The sequence below is a fragment of the Plasmodium chabaudi genome (assembly GCF_900002335.3).
Source record: "Plasmodium chabaudi chabaudi strain AS genome assembly, chromosome: 14".
NCBI lineage: Eukaryota > Apicomplexa > Aconoidasida > Haemosporida > Plasmodiidae > Plasmodium > Plasmodium chabaudi.
The window spans coordinates 1615889-1642701 of NC_030114.2; the positions used below are offsets into that span (position 1 = coordinate 1615889).

The following is a 26813-nucleotide window of genomic DNA, read 5'->3' on the forward strand; positions in this document are numbered from 1 at the left end:
TTAAAAATAATATAAGTGCTTTAATTTATATTTTTTAAAGGTAAAATTTAACTATTTAAAGACATTATTGTTTATTTATTTATTTTCTTTGAAAACAACAAAAAAAATTATGTAATGTGTTAAATAATAACATATTGGCGTGACCCACATATGTAAAATAAATGCATGTGTTTACACAATTTTTAATTTCTTACAAAATAAAAATATTTTTGTGTAGAGTTATTCAAGGCTTAGCCATTTTGACGTATTTGCTATATAAAAAAAATAATAAATTTTCAACATTTGGTATTTAAGTATTCGTTATATTATATATCAACTGTTTCACACTCTTTTAAAAGCATGTGCAATGCTTTTATTATAAATAACTTTATATTTTTGTTTTGAACTTAGAGAATTACAAAAAAAAATTATGAAAAAATATTGCGTATATGTGTTTGATAGATTTATTACTGAAATTATACATACAAAAAAACGAAGCATTTAAATTATTTTTTCCTTGGATGCATAAAAGTTTGCCATATAATTATATATAATGTATAGGATGTGTAATTTTTTGTACAGTATTTTTATTACATAAAGAACACAAAACCTGTAAAATACGAAATTAAACACCCTTTCTTTACTACTAAACTGAAAAAAGTTAACGATATTATGAAATGTTCTATTTAAATGGCGATCAGGTGCTCATAATATATAAAATTACTGTTTCTACTAAGAAAACTACCACATTTATGCTTTAAAAGCGTACTTAAGTTTTTTAGGGGGAATTTTTCTCATTTATTTTTTTCACTATATTATTACTTTTACAAAAGTAATATAAAATCTCCAAAAAGCCGAAAAAGGGTTTTGCTTTATATTACACTTTATCATATATGGGATATCCCATTAATATGGCCAATATAGCATACTAAGCTTTAATGGTATTTTCCTTTTACATATGTGTATTTTGAATATAATTATAAGGGCATTATTTTTAATGGATATTTCAATTTTCCTTTAATTTACACTATCCGTATGTTTTTACCAATTAGCAAACAAATGCCTTTTTATGTGTGTAAGCATTTAATGCATCATTGCATACTAAATATACATTCATATTTATTAATAATGGAACTTAAGATATTAAATAATTCAATTTAACTTAGGAATTGCAATAAATTAATGTTGCACACAAAAATTTTAATAAAAAAAAATATGAACGTTAATATAAAATGTATTATTTTTTTTCTCCAAATTGCATTTTCAATACAATATGTATTTAATATAATATATTTTTTTATGATCATTCAGGTAAAATGTTTTAAAAAATATATAATACGCATTATTCGTGTTTTTATATAATTTTAATTTCTTCCCCACACATTGGCATACTTAATATTTTTTTTTATCATTATTATTACATTATAAGACAAACGTAAAATATAAAAATATAATTTATATTATTTACGGAAGATATTGTTAAACATATATGTTTTTTAATTTTTTTTCTTTTTTATCATTTTGTTTGATTTTGACGGTTAAATTGGAAAATTTTACTTTTTTAGTAATGTTATGATTATATAATTGTATCTTCAATGTTAAATAAATTTATCTTTATACATATGATGATTCGTTTAAATATTCATTTGAAAAACATAAAATACAAATATCCACAATTTTATTTTATAAACAATGGTATTTTAGACGATCCAATAATATAACTATTCATTTTAATATAGCCATAAAAATATATATATGCATTAAAAAATCCAACTTGTTAATATTAATAAAAGTTAAATTTCCTCATCTTTTAACCTCTTTATACCATAAAAATACATATTTTTAATGTAATATTGTTATATTTATTTGTTAATGTAAACTTTGTTATTACATTGAGCATACATATATGTGAAAATTGTTTATTTTTTTTTAACTATTAATGCATAAAAACGCGTTGCACAGTTGAGTGATACACTTAAAGATTTACTCATTTTTTCAGTAATGCATTTCTAAATACCTTTGAAGAAAAAAAAGGGGAAGCAATAAACAACGAAAGGATATTATTAAAGAATAAAGAAAGGGTGTAACAAAAAAGATTACATAAAAATAATATAATAATGCCAAACATTAGAAAAAGTCGAAAAATAGGAACTTGTTTTTAAACTTTGAAAATAAAAATAAAATACAAACATTAAAGAAATGAATTACTTATCTGGGAAACCGAAAACCAAAGCAACCGAACTTAATAATGAAAATAAGGGCGTTAAATTTTTAAACAGAGCTAAAAATAATTTTAATGGAATTAATAAAAATACAGCGAATATACAAAATTCATCATTTGGACAAAAGAATACACTTATTAGAAATACCAATTTTAAACCACGAACAAATAATAACACATTTAAACCACCCCCCAGAGGAATTATCAAAAGTAATCAAAATGCTCTTCATAAAAATGCACAAATAGATTCTAATAAGCAATCACACAGTGAACTGAGGAATGGAAATAAAAACAATTCTCTAGCTAATACAAGAAACATCGAAAATAATAATAACACAACAAAGTCATATCTCAGCAGACCAATAATACACAATAATGCAAAAAGATATGCTAGTGATGATAACAATGTTATGAAAAATGCTAATAAAAATAACATTAAAAATAATAGAAATTCGAGACTATATAACAATGCATCTTATAACAGTGAAAATGAAATGCACAATAACAAAGATGATATCATAAATAATCCAGAAAGCATACTATATACATACACATCGCCAATAAAAAGAAAATATGAAGCTGTAAATAATACAAATCAAAATACCGAAAATGATAACACCAAAACAAACTCATTGAATAAAAAATATGCTCAAAGAAATTATTATTTTGATAATAATTTACCAACATATTATAATAACAAAATTAATAATGAAAATAACAATTCAAATAACATAAATGAAAATGTGAATAATTATAATAATTTTTATTCCAATGAAAAACTATTTAATAATAATAACACATTAGACGCGTCGTATATAACCTGCAAAGCAGGGAGTAATATAGATACAGCTAACGAAGTAAATATAAATAATAATGCAAATAATAGCATTAAATCACATTCATTAGCAAGAAATTATGAAAAACCAAAAAATAATGATAATATTTTGAATAATTCAAATTGTGATCCGAATTATAAATATTATTACCATGAACAAAACGGACAAAATAATCTGGATATTCATATAAATAAAAATTTATATACTAATGATAATCTCCAAAATGATAATTGCAATAATATTCCTTATTATCTTAATGGCAGCACTTTGAGAAGTAAAGAAATTCGAGAATCAAGATATTTAGCTGATACACATAGTGAAAAAATGATGAATAGCACAAACAACAATGACGTGTTCAATACATGTACAGTCGATAGATTAAGCGAAGAAAATTTTAATTCCTATGTCAAAAGAAAATCGCATAACAAAAATACATTTAGTGTCATTAACAACTTGGATGGCATTACTACAAATCATATAGCCATTAACAATAATCGAAACGAATCGAACAATTCTAAGAAATTTCATAATTTAAATATGAATAATGAAGATAATCAACTAAATATAACAAATAATCAAGAAGCATCATTAAAAAATAGTATCATTGGATCGAATATTGTCGATTTTAAAAATATATCAATGGCAATTCCACTTTCTGAAGGTAATTTATTAAGTCATAAAAGTGAAAATGGTAGCGTGAAACACCGTAGAAGTAGCAGCCATAATAATATGAATACTAATTCAGTACACAATTTTCAGGATGATTCATCTTACTTTAACAAGTATAGAGATATGAATAATATGCAGCAATATATTAAGAACAATGATAATAGGAACAAGAAAATAATGAACAGGTATAATATTGATACATATATAAATAATGATAATGATTATTTATACTTTCGTAATATTATCAATAATATAACAAAATATAATAGTGAGGAAAATGATATTGATGATTTATATAAAACTGTTATGAATATAAACGACTATTCATTAAATTTTGATGGGGAAAATGAGGGCATAAATGAAATAATTGATATAACCAATAATGTTAATAATAATATAATAAATATACAACAAGCTATCTTTAACAAAAAAAAAGTTGTCCAAGATAAAAGAAATGTAGTTAATGAAGAATATGAAATAATTTCCCAAAAATTAAAAGATTGTGAATCTATATTTTGTGATACTAACGATGAAACTGGGGAAAAAAAATTAAAAGTTTTTTATGAAATTGATGAAAAAAAAAACATACTTAAAAATAAATATCAAGTAAAAAAAATGTTATTAAAAAAAGCTCAGTATAAAATTGACAAATTACAAGAATACACTGATGCAATTAAACTTAAAACAATGGCGATATCAAAAAAATACAAACGAACCTATCTACTCATTGAGGAATTATTTAGATTAAAAATAATAAAAGATAATGAAAATGAGTTGGAAATTTGTTTAATCCCCAAAAATACAGAAACCAATATGTGGCATAGATTGCAATTAGACAAAAAGGAAATTACACCAGAAGCATGTGATTATTTGTGGAGTCAAATTGAATCTTTTGTCGACAAAGAAACTTTTGATAATTATTTTTGAGCATGCCAACCATTCTAAAAAAATATTATATAAAAATGCACACACACACAGAGATATAGGAATATACCTATGTAACTACATAAGGATATACTTATATGATCTATTTATTTTTATTCGCCTTTATATCTCAATTAGTTTATAACCATTATTAATATCCTTTTTTTTACTTTTGAATTAATTCTTTTTTCCTCCCTTTTCGTTTTTTATGGCATGCTTATATTACATTTAATATCTATTAGTATATATTGCTTTCAAAACAATATGTCTGACTTTTTTCTTTGCCCTCACTTTCTATTTTTAAGTAGCATTTAATTAATAATCCATGCATTATACTTAAAAAACAAATATGACTTTATTTTTATTTGGTAATATATATATATTTTTTTGTTTGTTTATTATATGATTTATTAAATACATATTTCTCAACTAAATTATAAATACTTAATATAAAAAATTACGAAAAAAATGCATAAATCGGAAAATATATAAAAGAAAAGAATACGCCATAAAAATTATACTAAAAAAAGTAAAACATATAAAAAAAATTCAAATAAACTATAAACACATATATAAACTTGTGGATATATAATAATTATGCAGAATGCTATAATATATAGTGGATCAATAACATAGTAGGGCAACTATTTTGTACTTTGCCAATATATGCATGTATAAGGGCACATTTTTAAAACTTTTACAATTTTATAACATTATATATATTCAAACATAAAAAATATAAAATATATGTATAATGAAACAAACTTGTGCAGTTATAAAAAAAAATTCCAACTGCAATACACACCTTAATCACTAATTCAATAATTGTATAAATATTAGGCCACATTGATTGAGGCAAATGATAATTCGGAATGATATATATAGTAATATATTGCGACTCGTTACATAAACAAAGCACATATACATATGCAAGCGTATATATGCATTTATTCCTCTAAGTATTTCTTCACAAAGTGATTTTTCAATATTCCAAAATTTGCGCTAAGTAATCCTGTAACTTTACAGGATATCCATCATTTTCGGCATATAACTCACCATTAATAAAATTTATAAATACTTTTTTATCATTTATCATATATGTTTTATCACATATTTTATTTATTTTAAATAAAGAATTGTTTTCTTTGTTACAATTTAAAAGGTCACATAAGGTAGCGTAAATTGGATCATCTTCTACAGTATTTGGTGTATCATTTAATTGGGGATTTATATTTTCATTTTGTATGATTACACTTCGGTTATTTTTTTCACTTACTTTTCTTGGTGCATAGGCGGAGCAAACTTCATCAGAATAACTATTGTTAATATCATTTATATTGTCACCATTCTTAATGCTAATATTGTCATTATTAACTTCACTATATATTTCCAAGATATGCTTATCAGCATTGGAATTACTACTGCTGTTTTTTTTTTTTCTATTTTGTTCATGTAAACTTTTTATTTCGTGATCCTTTCTATATATTGTACCTCTCAATTCGAGGATTTTTTCCTCTAAATTATTATTTTCTAATGTTGACTTTTGTAAAAGGAAATTTGTATTTACCAATTCTTCATTTTTGCGCATATGTTTATTTAGTAACATTGATAAATGGTCTTCATTTTTTTTTAGCATTTTAACTTCACTATTATTTTCATAAACTAATAATTTGGCTTCATAATCTATTAATCGGTCTTGTAACTTTTCGATTTCACATTCTTTCTTTAATATTTCATCCTTCAAGGTATTTATCTAAAAAGAAAAACAAATAAAATCAAGACATGTACAAATATATATATTTCTTTTTAATGGGTTCATCATAAATAGGTACTATGCATGCAATAGCAATAGTTGATAGCATATTTTTATTATAAAAACAAATGTACAACAGTGTGGACATGCTTTATTTTGACATATGTGTATGCATCGATACAAACATTTATTGGAATATATAAATATGAGATTCTTTAAAAATAGTTCTTACCTCATTCTTTAAATTATCGTTAATACAAACAACTTCATTATAGTGAGAAACCAATTTTGATATTTCTTCAGCGTGTTTTTTAATAATTTCATCTTTTTCCTTATATATTTCATTAATAACATCTGTAAACCTGTCTTTTTGTTTTTGTAAATTAATAGAATATTCTTTTTTGATTCCTTTAATTTTTTTTTTGATATTTAATAAATCAATATTTTTTATTTCCATATCAAATTTCAATCGATTCATATCTTGGATGATTTTATTATTTTCATCATCTTTTGTTAATATATTATTATGTAATTTTTTTAATTCGTTATCTTTATTTCTTAATTCTTCTTCTAGTTGTTTATAATTGATATGCATATTTTCAATTTCGATTTTTTGGCTGTTCATCAATGATGCATTTAATCTTAATCTATTTATAAGATCTATATTATTTTCTTTATATTTAATAATATCTCTATTATTATTTAATTCAACACTTTCTATTACTCTTCTAAGTTCTATAATTTGGTCATCCTTTTTATTTAACTGGTTATATAATTCTTTTATTACTTTCTTTTGTTTTTCGATATTTAGTTTCTTTTCTTTAATATCAATATTATTTTCTAATAATTTTTTATTTGTAGCACTTAAATAGCTTTCAGCACTATATATTTTATTATTTGCATCCATTTGCATCATACTTTGCATATTTTTATATTCTTTTAGATGCAAATAATTTTCTTCTATTTCTTTTTTTAGTTCAATTAGTTTTTCATCTTTTATTATATTTTCTTCATTCAAGTAAAATATTTCTTTATTTTTCTTTTTCAATTCTTCATTTAATAATATAATTTCATCATTTTGGGATATAAGTATTTTTTTCATTTTATTTATAAAAATATTATTTTCTTTTTTTTCAGATATTCCATCATCTTCAATACTTAGACTGTCTTCGTTTTTTCCGTTTCGCATTTTCATGTCTACCTCTAAAAGGAAGAAAAAGAAATATTTACAAGCATGTATAATCCATATATGTGGAAATACGTATGTATATATACACTGAAGTATACAAAATAAAGCATTACACTGTGAATATAGCACAAATATATATCATATTATAATATATACAAGGACATACCTATCTGGTATAATTCTTGATCCTTTTGGTTTATTTGATCCTTTAATATTTCTATTAATTTTAATAAATTTTTTATTTTTATTTGCATTTTTTCATTATCTTGGTTATCGGCATTTATTTCATCGCATACATTTTTATCAGTGTTATTAAAATTAGATATGCCATTATTAACATTGTTTTCGTTGCTTTTGTTATTTTCTTTATCCTTATAATTATTTTCCGATGTATCATTTATATGGATTTCATTGCCCTCCTCCATATTTTTTTTTTCATTTATATTATCATTAATAAGAGTACTATTTTTTATATTATACTCTTGAGGATTTTCAAAATCATAATTATCATTCACTTCATTTTCTTCTCTTTTTATATTATTAGTCTGATCAGTATAATTAAAATCTGATGCATTAGCAGTTTCTTCTTTATTTATTTCTTCATATTTACTACCCGCATTTATGCTATCATTCATGCTGGCATTTATTTTTCCATTTAACTCAGCAATATCGTTTTCTAAATTTGCGATTTCATCTAACTCGCATTCTTTCGATTTATTATCTTCAATAGATTTATTTTCAGTATCCATTTTTCCTTTTTTTATAAAATACAAACTTTATTATTGTTCAACGTATTTCTATATGCACACATCTATATGCAAATCTATTGTTTGTATGTTTATTGAGATTACAAAAAAAATAATTTGTATTTTTACTGATATAAATAGAATTATAGGTGCTTATAATTTGCTATATTTTGCTTTCTGTTAGTTCTATATATTCGGAACATAAAAAATTGTATTTTTTTCAAAAAAAAATAAATATAAAATATGTCTGGGGCTCGGTATTTCAGTTTATTCTAAAAGTTGTATTTATAACTTCACCAAATCTGCAATAAAATTCATCTGCTTCAATTAATCAATTATATTTATTACAATAGGCGTAAATATATATATGTATACATGTCTTTTTCTAAGAGTTATACTTTCATTGAACCTTTAAAATTAAAAAAATGAAATAACTCTCTTATTTTTGTTATCGTTTTAGTTTATTCATTCGAGATATAGCAACACTAGTTTTTTTTCCAATTATTATTTATACATATATATGCCCAGCTTTCTTTCTTTTTGAATTATAATATATGAAATTGAGTTATCATTCAGTATAATAATATATTTATTATTATATTAAAAGCAATTATGCAAATATATAAACATATAGGTAAGTTATATTACGTGATGCAGTGTTTCAATACTTAGTATTATATAATATCGCGTAAATGTAAATATACATTAGAGACATATAAATTAAAAATAAAAATAAATATAAATATAAATAACAAATACTATATAATAACTTCATACAAAATTCTAACTCTAATAATATAAATGCATTTTAATTAGTCAATTCTATTAATTAAATTAATGAAAAAATTAATGAAGAAAAATATATTATGTTTATATTTTCTCATAATATTAGACTATTATTTATATACATAAGTCAAAAATATTAATAAGAATGTCCACGATGAAAATTATCTATGCATTATAAATAATATAGTATATATGAATATGTTAGATTAGAACTCCCATATCCCATACAAAAATTAATCAAATAGAAAAACAAATAATTTTTTTTTCGTTTTTTTCACTATAAAAATGTTATATTAATCATATATTACTATTCAAATAATTTTAAATATTAAAAGTAAAAATATAAAATAAAATATACCATGATAATAACCAATTTAAAAAAAAACATAAATTTTACTAACTGTTGAAGTATGCATTATTTTCCTATCACAATTTTAATGCAATTAATATTTTTCCATATTTTCAGCATTTTCAACAGTAATATAATTTAGTCTATTATCTGCCATATTTTTACGTTTTTTCCAACTGTTTTAGTAAAAAAATTACGTTTTATTCTATTTATTTTTTCCCATTTTTGAATAGCATTACCTTATCAAATATATTATTAACTTCATATTTATGTTTACAACACAAGTGCACATATTTTTTTAATAACTCAATAATATTTTATGGCGAAAAAAAATATATAGAGGTAGAATAAAAATCCTTTTATTGTATTCCGGTCTAATTGTGAATGGGTGGTATGTCATATATTAAATTTTCCCATACATCAGACATAAACATTTTAACATAAAAAATAATGATAATAGGATGGACAATTAAGTTAAAATTGGATAAGTAGTATCTCAAACTTGTCTCCTTTAACAGTTTGTTTCTTTCATTATATATGTATGCAAGTGCACACGGCGACATAAAGCCACTTTTGATATATTCAAAATAGGTAATCGAATATCTATAAGCCGAAAAATGATATATTTATAATTAATAATTAATTGTAAATGTTATATGCATGTGCACAAATATATAACCGTTTCGTTATAAAGGGTTAGGAAAGTTTGAAAATAATGGATATGAAAAAAAAAATAAAAATAGCATTTAATGCAGATATATATAAAAAAACAAATAATAAATAAAATAATTATGATAAATAAGTTAAAATTATATGATTTTTTTTCATAATATAGGGGTAGCATATGTATATATATACATATGGATAGATGTATGCATGTGGGTATGTACATCATCAAATACACAAATGATATAGCATCTCCAAAGTGCAAACTGTGTTACATATTTGAATGATGTCGATTTTTTAAAAGGCGCATCGAAATAAAAAATGTAGTACTAAAAAACATTACAGTATAAGTATTAAAAAGGAACCTATGTTTACTAAAGTATATATTTTTATAAATTTTATTAAATGTGTTTACAAACATACTTATAATATTATATTGATTAATGCATAGGACTTTTTTCACATTTATTGTAGATATAGTTGATTCATTTTTATATGCCATATAATCATTTATTCCTAATTGTATTATATTTTCATTAATATATTCATTTAAGTTTTGAATTTCACTTCGTTTATATTTTGATATTTCGGGTATCTCTTTATGCATTAAATAAAGGCAATGTTTTAAATCGTAATTATAAATAACTATATTTTCTTTAATTTTGTTTATATTTAATAAATAATTTTTGTACATATCTTTTGTATTTAGCATTTTTGTCATATAAGTTTCTTCTTTAACATATCCCAATTTTTTATAATACTCTCTTGTACCAACACCTGCAATAATAGCCATTTTTTTATATTTATATGAATAAGCAATAATTTCAGCAACTAAAACTAAACATTTTCCCAATCCTTTATGTTGTATAAAATTTAATTCATCTTTAAAATCATCATGCTTTAATAAAGATCCATATACATGTAACTCTCGAATTAATGCAGCATTTTCTAAACATTTAAATGGTCTCTCTTTACAATAATCATTTTCTTTTCTTAATCGAAGTCTCAAAAATCCTAACAAAGAATGAGCATTATCATATTCTTCTTCATTATTTTTTTCTTCCCTTTCATACTTATTTGAGTAATTGTTTTTGGGTACATTTTTAGGGGTACTTTTTGGAATATTTTTTAAAACATTTCGACTATTTTCAGTACGATTTATTTCTTCATCATTTGGCTGGTTATATAAATTTCCAATGAAATCATCTGTTTCACAAGTATCATCATTATCTATATTTTCGATATTTTCTTTTTGAGCCAAAGATTCTGCTAAATTATTCCTTTTTTGTTTTTCCTGTTCATTTCTTTTTCGTTTTTCTTCTTTTTGTTGTTTTTTTTTTGCCTTTTTACTTTTTCCATGATGTTTTATCAATTTCTTACCCTGGAATGTTATAAAAAATTCATCTCCTCCTAAAGTTGGATATTTATATATTTTTAAAAAAATTGAATCGCTTTTTTTTTCAAGTTCTTGATTTTTTATTTCTTTACATCTAATACATTGACAATAAATATTTCTTATATTCATTTCAGTAGCTATTAATTGCCTCATGTTTGTAATATTATTCCCAGCAATAATAGATGGATTGGGAATATCTCTAATAACTCTATTTAATCGTATCCATGGGTGAATTGATTTTTTAACTAAAAGTATTACACTAATTAATAAATTTTTATCAGTTTCAAAATATGGCTTAAATTCATTATTGTTATACCATTTTTCTATTTTAGTAAATGGAGTAATTTCACATGGATATATTTTCCATTGATCAGCTTGTAAATCTGTTGACATTAATACATATTTAAACATTTCAATATCTTTTTGTACACTTGAATATGGCAAATCTGGCATTAAATGTATATCTACTTTAAATCCATTTTCTTTTAATAAATATATTGCCCTTATACAATCTTTTAATGTACATTGACGGTTAACTTTTTTTAAAATATAATCATCAACATGTTGTATACCCAATTGAACTCTAGTACATCCATAATATCTTAATCTGAGTAATTCATCTTTATTAATTTGATCTGGTCGTGTTTCTAATGTTAAACCAATGATTCGACAATTGCTTTTTTCATTTAATTCTTGTTCTTCTTTTAAACTTAATTTTTTTCTTCGATTTTTTAATATTGGATATATATTAGCAGCATAATATATATCTCGAATAAATTCATGCTGATATTCTACATCATAACAACTCCATGTACCACCTAATACTAGCACTTCTATTTTATCAGCAACATGCCCATTGTTTACTAGTGTTGTAGTTCTGTTAAAAAATTGACATATTACATCAAAATTATTTTGATTCGCTCTTAATATAGCTGGTTCAGTTGATAAATAAGATCGAGGTTGATTAGGCTCATTTGGGCAATAATGACAATCATATTTACAACTAAATTTATGGGGATGAGTAATTATAGTAACAACTAAAACACCACTATTAGATCGTACACCCTTTCTTTTATTTATTTGTAAAAAATTTACACTTTCTTTATCTAAATCTTTATAATTTGTCATTTCTTTTGCAATTATCATTTTATTAACATTTTCAAAAGTGAATTTTACATCCTTCCCCTTTTTGTTTATAACAAATTCGTTATCATCATCTTCGGTAGTATGTTCTTTATCATTTTCGTTGTTTTCAACTATTCTTACTTTTTTTTGCTTTTTCTTCATTGTTTCATTATTCATATTATCTTCCACAGTTGCATCATCAGCATCTACATTGTTTGTGTTTGAAACATCCGATGTATTGGATCCTTTTTCAGATCCATTTTGATTGTTATCATCTACATTGTCGCTATTCTTGTTATAATTAATTATATCGTTGTCGTCATTATTCTCACCATTATTGTTTTTCAATGATTTCAAATAATAATGTTGCAAAGCAACACCAATTTGATGCTTCGAAGGGCTAACTTTATATTTTTTACGTAATTGAATACATAACTCATTATATTCTGTTTCATTTTTTATATTGGATCTATTTGCCCATAATTCTTCTGCAAATTTTTTAAAGGATTCATTTTTCAAAATACCATCATAATAATTTTCATTATACTTATAAAAAAATTCATTCATTGTAGAAGAATAGCATTCATAATGTCTCAATTCGTTTTTATTTTTTAATTTTTTCTTAAATTTTTCAAAATTTTGGGGTTCATAACAATATACTTTAGGGTATATTTTATTGTCTTCATATTCTACTGGATAGTTTAGTTTTAAAACATCATTTATATAAAAAAAATTTTCATTATCCACCTTTCCTTCTTTTTTTCCATCTTTTATATCTTCGCCATCACTTGATTCGTTAAGTATATCATCAATGTATGAACTGTTTTTATTTAACTCTTCTTCATCCATCTCATTTTCATTTTTTAAATTATCAACATCGTGATCATCATATAATTTATCATTCCCACCATCCATTTTTACTTACAACAAATATATCAAATATGTATATTATATATATTTACCTTCCTAGGCTATATAATAAGAATATTGATGAGTTTCAGTCCATTACCATGCTTTAAAAAAAAATTAAACATATTATACTATACCTATGGAAGAAAATTTTATAAATTATTTAACTTCCGAATTCATAAAAAATATAATAGCTCTCAAAATAGTATGATATATGTATATTAAATATATTTTTATATGTTATATTAAACAATTACAACATCATAATAAGGCAAAAATGGAGTATTAAATATTGTACTATAGCATAGGGGAATAAATATACAAATAAATTAATAATTAAGCAAATAAATATATAAATAATTGTATTATATATAAATTATATATATATTATTATATATATTATTTATTTTCTTTCCTTATTTCTAATTATATTTAAAAAAATATTCTATTTCTAAATATTTTATTATATATAAAAAATAAATAATATATACATGTATATTTTTTTTCTCGATTACTGCACAATTAATTCCCAAGGCTTCCCAACAGATTGAATGAAACACTTAGTGTATATTTTAGCACTTATTGATTTTGTATTTTATATATTAAATATTATATATATATTATATATACCTTTTTTATTAGTCCATTATTACAATATATTATGTATGCTTTATACTTATCATTTTTTCTTCACAATTTTGCAATTGCTAAAAAATAACATATGGCTATATAAGTTGGTTGAAAATTAACAAAATAAAAGGTTACACAAAAAATATAAAAGTAAATAAATATGTATAGCCTTAGCCTATATATATAATCACATTTTTATCCATAATTTTTTGTAGTAATAATAATATACCTAATTAATGAACTTTATGAAACAGTAAAAATTTATTAATTTTTTTAAGTTATAAACCTATTGCCTATGTTGTGATTTTTGGTTTTGTTTTTGTTTTTTTTTGTTTATTTTGCTACTATTAAAATAGTACTAGGTTGTACTATATCCCTTTTGAAGAATACCTTTCCTTATGTCAGTTGCAAATGGACTGATATGGAAACATCGAACATACAAACTTATCCTTAATAAAACATTTAAACAATTTTGTACAGACAAATGTGTAGATATAAAGAAAGAAATAATCACACATAGTTACAAAAAAACGGAATACGAACAAAATATTAATAAATATAAACAATGTAAAGATTATATTGATTTAAAGCAAAAAATATACTATGATTATTTGTCAAAAGAAACGCCTATACTTAGTATTGGCAGAAAAAATCAAATAAATAATGAGGATCACTATAAACATTATGAAAATAATAAAAATGATAAAAAAAATGGGCAAGAAAACCGAGTGACCAATTTATATGGAAATATTCGTATGGGATATATAGGGGAATATAAAAAATGGAATGAAATTATTAAGAAAAAGAAAAAAGAGTTAGAGAAAAACATTGATAAGGACTCTTTAAATTTGAATGAACCAAAACACAGCATAGAAGAAAATACCGATCCCCAAATTCGTAATAATGCGAATGTGAACGAAATAAATGATGCACAAAATGAAAAAATAGGATATGATCACATAGTATATACACAAAACAATATTGACGAATTTACAAAATGTGAAAATGAAGAAAATAATAAGATAGAAGTTGTGAAGAGTGATATTTTAAAAAAAAATTCAATACCAAGCAATTTGACTGATATATATATAGATAACAGTCAATATTTTAATAATGAAAATGTTAACATTCCGAATATAATTAAATTAAACCAATACTGCTCTTATAAAGGGTTATGTAGTTCGAGATTTGCTTATAGTAACTTAAAAAAAGGAATTTTAAAAGTAAATGACAATGTTGTATACGAAAATGTAGACGTTTCGATAGATAACGATCATGTTGAATTAACAAAAGTTGGTAAGCTTTTACTAAAAGATAGAATAACAATTATTGTAAATAAGCCTAAACATTATTTATCAATTTCACCAGATAATAAATTGAATAATAAAAAACTTCTTGTAAGAAATTTAATAAGGAATGAAAATAGATATATTGAAGAAGAACATAAATGTATGAGTTATTTTATATATAAAAATATAAATATAGAAAAGGTAAATAATTTGTATGTATGTGGTCGATTAGATGCTAATTCAAGTGGATTACTAATTTATACACAAGATTCTATAGCAAGTAGTTATTTGTTAAATAAATATAAATACGAAATTGAAAAGGAATATGTTATTACAACATTTAATGAAATAAATGAATGTCATTTAAAAATGTTAAAAGATAATTTGTTTGTTGATGGTAAATTAATATATAAATGTCATATACAATATGTAGATAGTTTTACTCTTATATTTAAACTATATCAAGGTTTTCATAAAATAATCAGAAAAATATGTTTATTGTCAAATATTAAAATACGATCATTACACAGGACACGTATAGGGAAAATACACCTCAACAATTTGCCTCTTGGGAAATGGAGATTTCTTATGCCTAATGAATCTTTTTTTTAAAACAACCGAATAAATAACAAAAAATTGACTTTTTTTATTATACCTTTTCGTTTTATTTGCATTTCTTTAATTTTTTTTAAAATTTTAATGTTTACTACACTAGTAGTATAATTAAATGTTGCTTTTTTTATGGCATAGAACTTTATATATGCCTTTGCATTCTTATCCCTTAGTGTTATTTTTGTAATATTTTTTGTGTGTGCTTTATTTATTATTAACCTAACTATATGAAAAATTCGATCGTTATTTCTTCGCCATTATACATATATAGAAATATTTAATAGGTGGTCGAATATAATAACGATATTTTAATAAATATGTATAACTAAAAAATGTATATATAATATGAATACTTTATAATAATAATTTTCAAAATGCCATAAATATATTTTTTTTGAAAAATATAGAATAGCAATAAGGATTAACAATGTTTAATACATACATTCGAAATTTCTCAAAAAAAGCTGGATGGTCATGGATAAAAAATAGAAGAGGAAGAAAAAAAATTCTTTCATTTACTTATCCACCAAGAGAAAGAAGTAATATTATAAAATTGACTGATGACAGTGATAAATTAGTATTTGTATGTAATGGAACATTAAGAAATAGCTTTATACCAACAGTGAAAAATATGAAAAAAACAAAATGTGTTATCAAAAATAATTCTATTACTACACCTTGTGTAGTCATATCAAAAGCTAAGTGCCATACCTTGTTAGAAAGTTTTACGTATGATGAAATTTTACATTTAGAGCAATTATCCCCTAAAATTTTAAAGGCATTCGAAAATGCTGAAGCAATCTTAGAAAATGATACAGAAGGTACGGTATTGAAAAAACATGAGGCTCTCAAATTTAAGTTGATTGAATGAAAAACATATAATAAAACAGTTGTTCTTATATAGTTATAAGTTATCAAAAAATATATCCAAGATAGGATTGCAATGTTTTAATACGTGTGTATATTTACTTGCGATAGTTGATTTTCCCATATTTCATGAGATTGGTTTGGATATCTTTTCGAGAGATGGCAATTGATTGATTATAGATTGAGAATATGTAGTTTGCTTTTCTTGAATATAAAAATTATCTTTATTTTCATTTGGATCAGTTAACTTGTATTTAATTGAGTTATCATTTACTTTCTTTTTAAAAGTTTGTTTTTTGTTTTTAAAAAATGAAACCGATGAGTCATCTGAAGAACTTGATGAACTCTCTAATGACTCTAAATAGACTTCAGTAGCATCACTATTATATATTTGTTCATCTTTGATATATTCGCTTTCAAAGATTGTATTTTTTTTATAATGTTTTTTTTTCATTTTAATGCTTAATTCACCAGTATATTTTTTTCGACATATTTTACTACAATCAGTTAAAATTGGATCATTCAATTTTATTTGAAACAACTTTTTTTTTATTAAACATCTTACATAGTTGACATTTATATCGACTTCAATTAAGGAATTACACAAATATTTTGGTAAGTATACTTTCAAAAATGTATATTTATTACTCGAGTATTCATCAAACATGAATTTATAATGGCCTAAAAAATTAATCAAAGAATAGAAGCAATACTTTTTATTTTTTCAATTGATTTTCTCTGTGTTCACTCTGGTATAGGCATGTGCACATTTCTAGTAACTACTTATCAATGTGTATACATAGTATGCATATATAAAGAGAGAGAGATAGATGTAATACTAATATTTATATTCGTTTAAAAATATGTTACAATCTCTATTGGCATATAATATTTGAACAAACCTTCATTACATTGGCGAATATGTCCATCATCAGTATATACTGACAAAATTTCCTTTTCCTTTTTGTTTGTCTCTTGATCTTTTGCCTCATTTTTGATCTCTTCTTTCTCTATTTCTTCATATATTTTTTTCCTATTATTAATTGAATCGTATTGTTCATTTTGATTGGGGTCATTTTTACTTTTCTCTTCTTCTAGAGATTTTAATATTATTGCAATTGTTTGTTTCGATTTTATTTTGTCAGATACTAAAATATCACAACCATCTAATACTTCAAGGTGCTCTAAATGAAATATGACAAAATGCTTGAAATGTTTCCAACTAGAGCATGGGTTTCCCATCAAGTATAATTCCTTAAGGTTTTCATTTTTTTTTAAATTATTTATAGATTTTTCAATAGTATAAATGTCAATAAAGTTTAAGGTTAAATCGATCTGAAGGATGAAAATGGAACAACGAAAAAAAAAAGGGAAAAATAAAAAACTGGGTTATTGAGAATATATGAGAAAAAACTATGTTATATTTCTATAAGTGTGTAGAAGAATTATTTTTATTTTATTCCTTTATTATTATACCTTTTTTAACGATTCACATTTTTCCAAATTTTCAATGATTGTAATATTGTTTAAAGCCAAATTTAAATATTCTAGTTTTTTCAACTGATTTAAGTTTTCAATTTTTTCGATTAAATTGTTTTGCAACAGTAATATCTTTAAGTTTCTACAATGGATATTAATGAATTCTATTTTTTTAATCTGCAACTGATGCAAAGATATTTCTTCTAAATCCTCCATAAGACCTTCATTATGTTCACTTTTTTTTTTAATTAAGTCGTGATCAATTTTCATGTTGAATTTTTGATTGGAGATTCATGTCCCTGTATTTATTTTTTTGTGTAATGAAGATGGTGTTTATATGCACATGAATACACAGATTAGGTATTTGTAGTTTTTTTATACTTAATTTAATGACACATAAAAAACTTATACCTTTCTATATCCCAAAATAAAGTTATTTAAAAATGTCTTTCAATCAGATTTGCATCAGCGTCCAAGCTTAGCGCTTCTTTAGATATATTTATTTATTTACTTACGCATGGATCTATGACTTCTTACACGAAGCTTCAATTATATTTTCCACTTTTATGCGGATTTTATTAATTTTTGTAAAACTTCTATTATATAAGAATTATATAATATTTTTTCTTATTCATTTAGTAAATTTTTCTTTTCTTTTCTCTATTTCCTTCATATTATATGGACACGTTTTTCGGCGTACACCAAAATTGCACCGTGATGCGTTTTCCACAATGACTGCTTTAATTTTGGGGGCATTAATTTTAGCTTTAATTTACAGTACATTTTTCTTTTTTTCGTTTTAATCAACTTATCCTTTAAATATATTAATTTATTTTTCGAAAATTTGTTTTAAATTATACATAAATCTCCCCATTTCTCATTTTTAATTTATATAGCTATAATCAACTTCGCTCCTTTGATACAAAATAATAAAAGAGATCAACATAAAAAAAAATACTCATTTTTATCTCTTTTATTATCCTATAAATCAATTTTAAATATTAAAAATAAAACATATACTTTCACAAGATAACACAAAAATAGAAGAATAATTTAAATAAATCAAAAGTCATAAGAAATGATTGCTATATATGGATATTCAATACGTATAACTAAAATGTATAAAAATAGTAGCAACATCGATCATATTTAGAAGTGTGAAACGGCTAATAGGCCCTATTGAATAATTTTATTCTTTCTTTTTTTCCTGGAGCATTTTTATAGTTATACGTCTATCATTTAAATGATAAAACGAGCAATTAAGTTGAACGTAGTAAAAAATATATTCCCCAAGAGGCGATTACAGACATTTATTAACAAAGATGAAAAATATAGTGTGGATAAAAATGACGAATTAAGTTTCCTAAGTAATGAAATAAAGCATAATTTGCATAAATTAAAATGCATAGAACAAAAAAAGGTTAAAAGTGATCGTATAGTATATAAAAAAATATTGAAAGACCTTTTAAAAGAGAAAGAGAATTTTGTTGCAGATGAACTGGTATCTTTTTTATATATACTAACATATAATGATTTATACTACTTAGATATATCTTCAAACTTTTTCTCATACTTTTATAAGAACTACATTTTTTCCAAAAATTATTTTATCAATATAAATGTAAATAGTATTATCCATGTTATTTATTCTTATTATTTATTTGAAAATTATAATTTTTTAGTAATAAAAAATAATCCTTTCTTTGATATTAAAGGCCACAGTAACAATGGTGATAAACAAAATACTCGTTTGGCGAAAGAAAACTTTGAGTTTTCTCACTTATCTGCTTATAACACATTAAATCAAAAGGATAATACGTCTAAAGTCAATGAGAATTATACATATGATGGCAAAAATACTTTATTTAAGCAAGAGGATATTTATATAAATGGTGTGCATAAAACTGAAGAGAAAGAGGGGATTAAAAGGATTAACAGTTATAATGAATACTATAATAACCAATTTTATGGAATATTTCATATATACAACTATTTTTCCAAATTTATTTCTTCTAACATAGATTATATAAATAAAAATCATCTAATAAAGATTTTATTAGTTTTATCACAGTTTGTTCATAATTTTACTGTTAACGAAATTACACATAGTTATTACAAAAACGAATCTGGAAAATTCGAACACAATAAACACCAACTTTTAAATATTGGAGAAAACTTATTCCCATTAATAGAAGCATTTATTGAAAAAATCGACATCAAAAAAAATATTAAAAAATCACATGCACCCGAAACTATAAACGAAAAAGAGGTTAAAAAAAAAGAAGAGAGATATGTGAATTTAATTGATAATTCGTTTAAAAACTTTATTTACATAGATAATGATTTAAATGATCATAAATTGATGTGTTTGTTTTTGTATATTTTGTCAAATATATTTCATCCTATCTCTCCACACTTGTTTATTTCCCCAAATGGGGATATTCCCACAGAAAAGTTAAATATAGATGATATCGTTAGCAATTACAAAAATGAAATAAAATCATATGATGAAAATACATCTGAAAAAAACAAATCACCTTCCTTATCACATGGTGATGAAATAATTAATGAAGATATACAAGTATATAATAATATAAAATTTAGTGTTATAGATATGTTTAAGAGACATTATAATAAAATTGAAATACATAACATTTTTTACAAAAATATTGACAATGAAAAATCTGATATTCACAATTTTACTGTTTACAGAAATAATTTGTTAAAAAGTGTTAAAAAGTATGTATTTATAGATACTATATACAAATTAGATGTACATTATAAGCTAATATTTTTCAAAGCTATATATTCTCTAAATTTTTTTAATTTCCCTTATCTAAAATATATTTATTTCTTACAATTGTATTACAAAAGTAATAATACCGATAATTTTGATTATTATGATCATTTATATTTTCAAGATTCTCAAAATCTTAAAATTGAATTTGGCTTAGAGAGTAATCAAACTGATGTGAGTAAAATAGATCAAATGAAACAACCAATTGAACAACAAGAGAAAGAACAAACAAAACATATAATAAATGAACAAAATAATGAAAGCAAAATAATACATATAAATTGGATAAAAAATAAAATACTTGAACTTTCAAAAAGAGGGGATATTTTTAATAATGTTTATATAAATTTACTTAATGACATTGAGAATAGCATACAAAATAATTCAGCAGAGCAAAATATAAATAATTTACTGCAAATGCATTTGCTAAGATATGTTGATAATCATTTTACTATAATACTATTGTCAAAACTGTGTAATAGTGTTGACAAATTGGCAAATGACCACAAAAAGAAAGTTAATGTTGTTATAAACTCTATGTTAATGTTTTTTCCTCCACACATACAACATTGTAACTTACCACTTTTAAAAAACAAATCACCATATACTATTAACATTTACAATCACATATATTATAACAACAATGCATATATAAAACACCTGAACAAGTTATATGATTTTCTTATACTTTTATACAATAAACAAATTTTTAAGAAAAAGAGAAAGGAATTGTTATCTTGGGCAAACTATAAATACCTTTGACAGGTGCTTAAATAAATACACATATATAAATAACCCCAAGGAATGTATTGAAATAATTAAGCTTTTTGTTATATATGCTTAAGGCATATACTTATTTGTTACATGACTATAATTTTTTTTGTATCATTTTAGTATTTATAATATGCTGATATGTTATTTGCTTAATATAAATTATATGCATGTGCAGTATGTTTATGTATACAGTTTTTTTTTAATTTATTTTTACCATATTCAGCATATTTTAACAATTTGTAATAACTCTGTAAAATATATGTATGTATATATATGCAAGTATACATACCATAATTGAGTGCCTTATTTGTGATGTTGGGAAAGCAAATTCAGTATTTATTTAGGAATCCTATTTCATGGATTTATTTATTCGTATAATATTATATTCTATACCCTTTATTAAAAATAATAAATAAAATAATGTGTTTTACATATGAATGTAACAATTTAGTTTAAATTAAAATTCCTATATAGTGTAATTTAAGCAATCCCCAATAAATTACACACTTTTTTGTATATATTACACCTTTTTTCCTGACTGTTCATAATTTGGCATTATATTTTATAATTTTGCATTAACATATCATAATTTTACATTAGTATTTCATAATTTTACATTGTATTTCATAATTTTATATTGTCATTTTATATCCTCACGTTAACATTTCAGTGTTTTGCCTTGCCTGAATGTTTTAATATTTTTTAATTTTTTTTTTTGCACGAGTGTGCAAGAAGTTAGACATAAAAAATAAATTAAAAATTAAATAAAGTATATATAAATTTATAAATTAATTTACTCTCATTTTATCATTATTATACATTTTTAATAAAAGCCATGGATTTATTATATATATTTTTATGATAATTTTTTAAATTTCGTTAATATATTACATTTATTCTTAAAAAGCGAGATAGAGAAAAAAAAAATCTAGCTATATCTTAAACAAACAACTATAACACACTTTTTTTTAACTCATTTTAGCTTTTCTTAATAATACATATACTAAAGTGGCGTAAACATTTTTAGAATTTTAAAATATTTATTTTTGTATATAACGAATTGTTTTTTACACAAAGTATTTTATTTTTTTAAGGGAAAATTATATTAAAATATATTTTTTTATTCAATTAAAAAAAATAAAATACAAGTTTCCCCAAAAGATGATGAAAATTAACATAAAAATTACAGTATAAGGCGTAAACAACAAAGTTATTATTTAACAATCTTCATTACTATATGGGACATAACACACGATTGATACACTATTATGACCATGTGCTTGGAGTAATTCGTAAAAAACAAATAATAGTGAAAAATTAAAAAAAAAGTATGAGTAAAACTTATAAAGCATAATTTCCAAAAAATAACAAAAATTTTTTGAAAGATAAAAAAATGATAAAGAACAAATTGAGAGTACATAAAAGTCATACTATTAAACCATAAAACCACTTATTAAGCATTTGTCCCAAATGTGTACATAATATTATGTATTTATAATCGAGGCAAGTTATATCATCTTTCACGGGTTACATATTTTTGACTATATTTGTTAAACATAGTTATATATATAGCTTTATTTCATTTGAATTAATATAATATTAAAAAAAATTGTCTTTTAAAAAATAAAACATATATTTTTTTTGTTGTTTTTTTAATGTATGTATGCATACTTGTAATGGCATATTAATATTTAATTTATTCTCATAATTTACGATACATATATATTTGTGTGTGTGTGTGAAAAAAAAAATTATTAAAATGCCAAGTAAATATGACGATGGAGAAAATCGTTTAAATGAATATGAAGTAATAAAAAAGATTGGAAATGGAAGGTTTGGTGAAGTATTTTTAGTTAAACATAAGAGGACACAAGAGTTTTTTTGTTGGAAAGCCATATCGTATAGAGGCTTAAAAGAGAGAGAAAAGTCGCAATTGGTTATTGAAGTAAATGTAATGAGAGAATTAAAACATAAAAATATTGTTAGATATATCGACAGATTTTTAAATAAAGCAAACCAAAAATTATATATATTAATGGAATTTTGTGATGCTGGTGATTTATCACGAAATATTCAAAAATGTTATAAAATGTTTGGGAAAATAGAAGAGCATGCTATTGTAGATATAACACGTCAATTATTGCATGCTCTAGCATATTGTCATAATTTAAAAGATGGGCCCAATGGAGAAAGAGTTTTGCATCGTGATTTAAAACCACAAAATATCTTTTTATCAACAGGAATACGTCATATTGGAAAAATAACTGCGCAAGCTAATAATTTAAACAGTAAGCCTATTGCCAAAATTGGTGATTTTGGATTAAGCAAAAATATAGGTATAGAAAGTATGGCACATTCATGTGTTGGTACTCCATACTATTGGTCCCCCGAATTATTATTACATGAAACAAAAAGTTATGATGATAAAAGTGATATGTGGGCACTGGGGTGTATTATATATGAATTATGCTCAGGCAAAACACCTTTTCACAAAGCAAATAATTTTGCTCAGTTAATATCAGAGTTAAAGAAGGGGCCAGAATTACCAATAAAAGGTAAATCCAAAGAATTAAATTTTTTAATTAAAAATTTGTTAAACTTATCTGCAAAGGAAAGACCTAGTGCTTTGCAATGCCTAGGATATCAAATCATAAAAAATGTTACACCTTCTGTTGGCAATAGAAGGGATAATACTTCTACAGAATTAACTAATACAAATAATTGTAAAGCTATCGAGCCAAAAAGTTATATTGCTTCTCAAAATGCTTTAATAAATAAAAGAACGAATGAACATGAACGAGCGTCGAGTTGTGTGAGCAGGCAAGTTGCTAACACATTAAATAAGGATAATTTTAAATATAATAAAGAATCCAATATTAACTCTCACACAATAAATGGCAAATATATAAATAAAGATGATAAAATAAAGATATATGATATTGAAAAAGAAAAAATGCAAAGGGAATTATTAGAGAGAGAAAAATTAGAGAGAAATCGAATAGAGAAGGAAACTGCGCAAAGGAAGGCTATGGAAATAAAAATATTGGAAAAAAAACAAATCGAAAGGGAAAGAATGGAAAGGATTGAACGCGATAAAAAAGATAGGCTAGAGAGAGAAAGGGTTGAGAGAGAGCGAATTGAGAGGGAACGAATTGAAAGGGAACGAATTGAGAGAGAACGAATTGAGAGGGAAAGAGTTGAAAAGGAACGTGTAGGAAGAGTGGAAAGAGAGCGATTGGAACGAGAACGGATGCAAAGAATAGAAAAGGAAAGGATTGAGCGCCTTGATAGAGAAAAAATGCAACAGAAAATTGAACGGGCGATGATGGAAAAAACTAGAAGAGAAAAATATTTTTATAAAGAAAGGGAGACCAGTAATAGTAGTACTCGTGTTGATTCTGTTAAAAATGGAAGTATGCAACCAAAGAATCCAACATGTAACAATACTAGTTATTCCCGAATTAAAGAAACATATGATCATCTAAATAATTATAAAGAATACATATATGATAATAGAAAAAAAAGTAATTATGAAGATACATATGATAAATGTAATATGAATACATATATAAAAAATAATACAGGAAATACAACATTATCAAGTAAAAATATGCATAGTTATAATAGTAATGGCACTCGTATTAATAATAATTATGTTGCTTCCGATTGCTACGGCGGTTATAATAATAACAGTACTATAAGTCAATATAGTAATAATTGCGTAGAAGCTGTTAAATTTAAAAATGATAATAGTAATAAATATCAAATAAATATGTCAAAAAATGCACAAAACCATAACCGATATAATGAAGATATCGATTCGGGTTATAGAACCCCTCCTTATGAAATTAATTATAACGATAAAAAAACAAGTAACATTAGCAATAATATCAGTGCTAATCTCAGCACTAATGTAAGTAGTAATATCGGCAATAATATAAGTAGTAATGGCAGCAATAGTATCAATAACAATATTAGTAATACTCATATAAATAGTTATAATAACGGTGAAAGAACCTGCAGAAGTAGCAGAATATCAAATGTATATTTTAATGATAACGCTAGAAGAAGTGTTAGTGCTATACCCCATGTAAATAACAATATCAGTAGACGTAAATCGAGTGTACAAATGTTTGAAGATGAATCGTATAGCAAATCCAATGCTGATGATAGTAGAAGTTATAAAAACCTTGAAAAGGATAGAGAATATTTACTCGAAAAAAGAAAATTACTTTTGGAGAAAGAAAAGGAGATTTACGAACTAATTAAACATAGTAATAATTATAATTATTCTAATATGCAGAGATATGAAAGGTATGTTAAAAAACATATGTGTATATATATTTTTTTTGTGTGTTTCCTGCAATAATTATATGTTCTTTATATGATTTACCAATATTATTGCAACTTTTAATATTATCACCTTTTTTTATAATAGATGCGAAAACGTAGGGAAAACAAGTGACACAAGCCGACGTAACAAAAGTTTAACAATTTGTATGAATGATCAAGCAAAAAGAGCTTCTTATAGTTCCAAAAGAGAGAATGATGGTGAAGAAAGCGACTATGTTATGAAAAATCGAAATATTTATACCTTGAAAAATTTGGTTCATAAGAACGGTGATGATATATATGATAGAAAATTATATTCTTGCAGATAATATGAGAAAATATGGGGAATAAAGAAAATTATTTTGACTATTTTCCCATTATTTCTCTTTCTGCCATTTAATTGTTATTATTTTATTTATATATTTTTTTTCTGTTCATTAAATGGCTTATTTATGACATAAAATATTTCATTAATATGGCATTTA

At 23.4% G+C, this 26813-nt stretch overlaps 8 protein-coding genes across 8 annotated transcripts; 5 read left to right on the forward strand and 3 right to left on the reverse strand.

The window, feature by feature from the left end:
* Positions 1 to 2178: 2178 nt before the first annotated feature.
* On the forward strand, positions 2179 to 4632 carry PCHAS_1444400 (conserved Plasmodium protein, unknown function; the record flags this gene model as incomplete). The annotated part of the gene is made up of 1 exon (XM_729059.2): positions 2179 to 4632. One exon carries the CDS (start codon positions 2179 to 2181, stop codon positions 4630 to 4632), a length of 2454 nt encoding a protein of 817 aa, XP_734152.2.
* A 979-nt stretch (positions 4633 to 5611) lies between these two features.
* Positions 5612 to 8320, reverse strand: PCHAS_1444500 (conserved Plasmodium protein, unknown function; the record flags this gene model as incomplete). The annotated part of the gene is made up of 3 exons (XM_016799746.1): positions 5612 to 6382; positions 6615 to 7585; positions 7738 to 8320. 3 exons carry the CDS (start codon positions 8318 to 8320, stop codon positions 5612 to 5614), a joined length of 2325 nt encoding a protein of 774 aa, XP_016654995.1.
* Positions 8321 to 10389: 2069 nt separating this feature from the next.
* Positions 10390 to 13554, reverse strand: PCHAS_1444700 (elongator complex protein 3, putative; the record flags this gene model as incomplete). The annotated part of the gene is made up of 1 exon (XM_727327.2): positions 10390 to 13554. One exon carries the CDS (start codon positions 13552 to 13554, stop codon positions 10390 to 10392), a length of 3165 nt encoding a protein of 1054 aa, XP_732420.2.
* Positions 13555 to 14576: 1022 nt separating this feature from the next.
* On the forward strand, positions 14577 to 16079 carry PCHAS_1444800 (RNA pseudouridylate synthase, putative; the record flags this gene model as incomplete). The annotated part of the gene is made up of 1 exon (XM_016799747.1): positions 14577 to 16079. One exon carries the CDS (start codon positions 14577 to 14579, stop codon positions 16077 to 16079), a length of 1503 nt encoding a protein of 500 aa, XP_016654996.1.
* Positions 16080 to 16506: 427 nt separating this feature from the next.
* Positions 16507 to 16950, forward strand: PCHAS_1444900 (conserved protein, unknown function; the record flags this gene model as incomplete). The annotated part of the gene is made up of 1 exon (XM_738767.2): positions 16507 to 16950. One exon carries the CDS (start codon positions 16507 to 16509, stop codon positions 16948 to 16950), a length of 444 nt encoding a protein of 147 aa, XP_743860.2.
* A 123-nt stretch (positions 16951 to 17073) lies between these two features.
* On the reverse strand, positions 17074 to 18695 carry PCHAS_1445000 (leucine-rich repeat protein; the record flags this gene model as incomplete). The annotated part of the gene is made up of 3 exons (XM_738766.1): positions 17074 to 17627; positions 17849 to 18281; positions 18423 to 18695. 3 exons carry the CDS (start codon positions 18693 to 18695, stop codon positions 17074 to 17076), a joined length of 1260 nt encoding a protein of 419 aa, XP_743859.1.
* Positions 18696 to 19668: 973 nt separating this feature from the next.
* Positions 19669 to 21984, forward strand: PCHAS_1445100 (conserved Plasmodium protein, unknown function; the record flags this gene model as incomplete). The annotated part of the gene is made up of 1 exon (XM_738765.2): positions 19669 to 21984. One exon carries the CDS (start codon positions 19669 to 19671, stop codon positions 21982 to 21984), a length of 2316 nt encoding a protein of 771 aa, XP_743858.2.
* Positions 21985 to 23755: 1771 nt separating this feature from the next.
* Positions 23756 to 26657, forward strand: PCHAS_1445200 (NIMA related kinase 1, putative; the record flags this gene model as incomplete). The annotated part of the gene is made up of 2 exons (XM_016799748.1): positions 23756 to 26310; positions 26435 to 26657. The coding sequence occupies 2 exons, from the start codon at positions 23756 to 23758 to the stop codon at positions 26655 to 26657; spliced, it is 2778 nt and encodes a 925-aa protein (XP_016654997.1).
* Between the last annotated feature and the right edge of the window lie 156 nt (positions 26658 to 26813).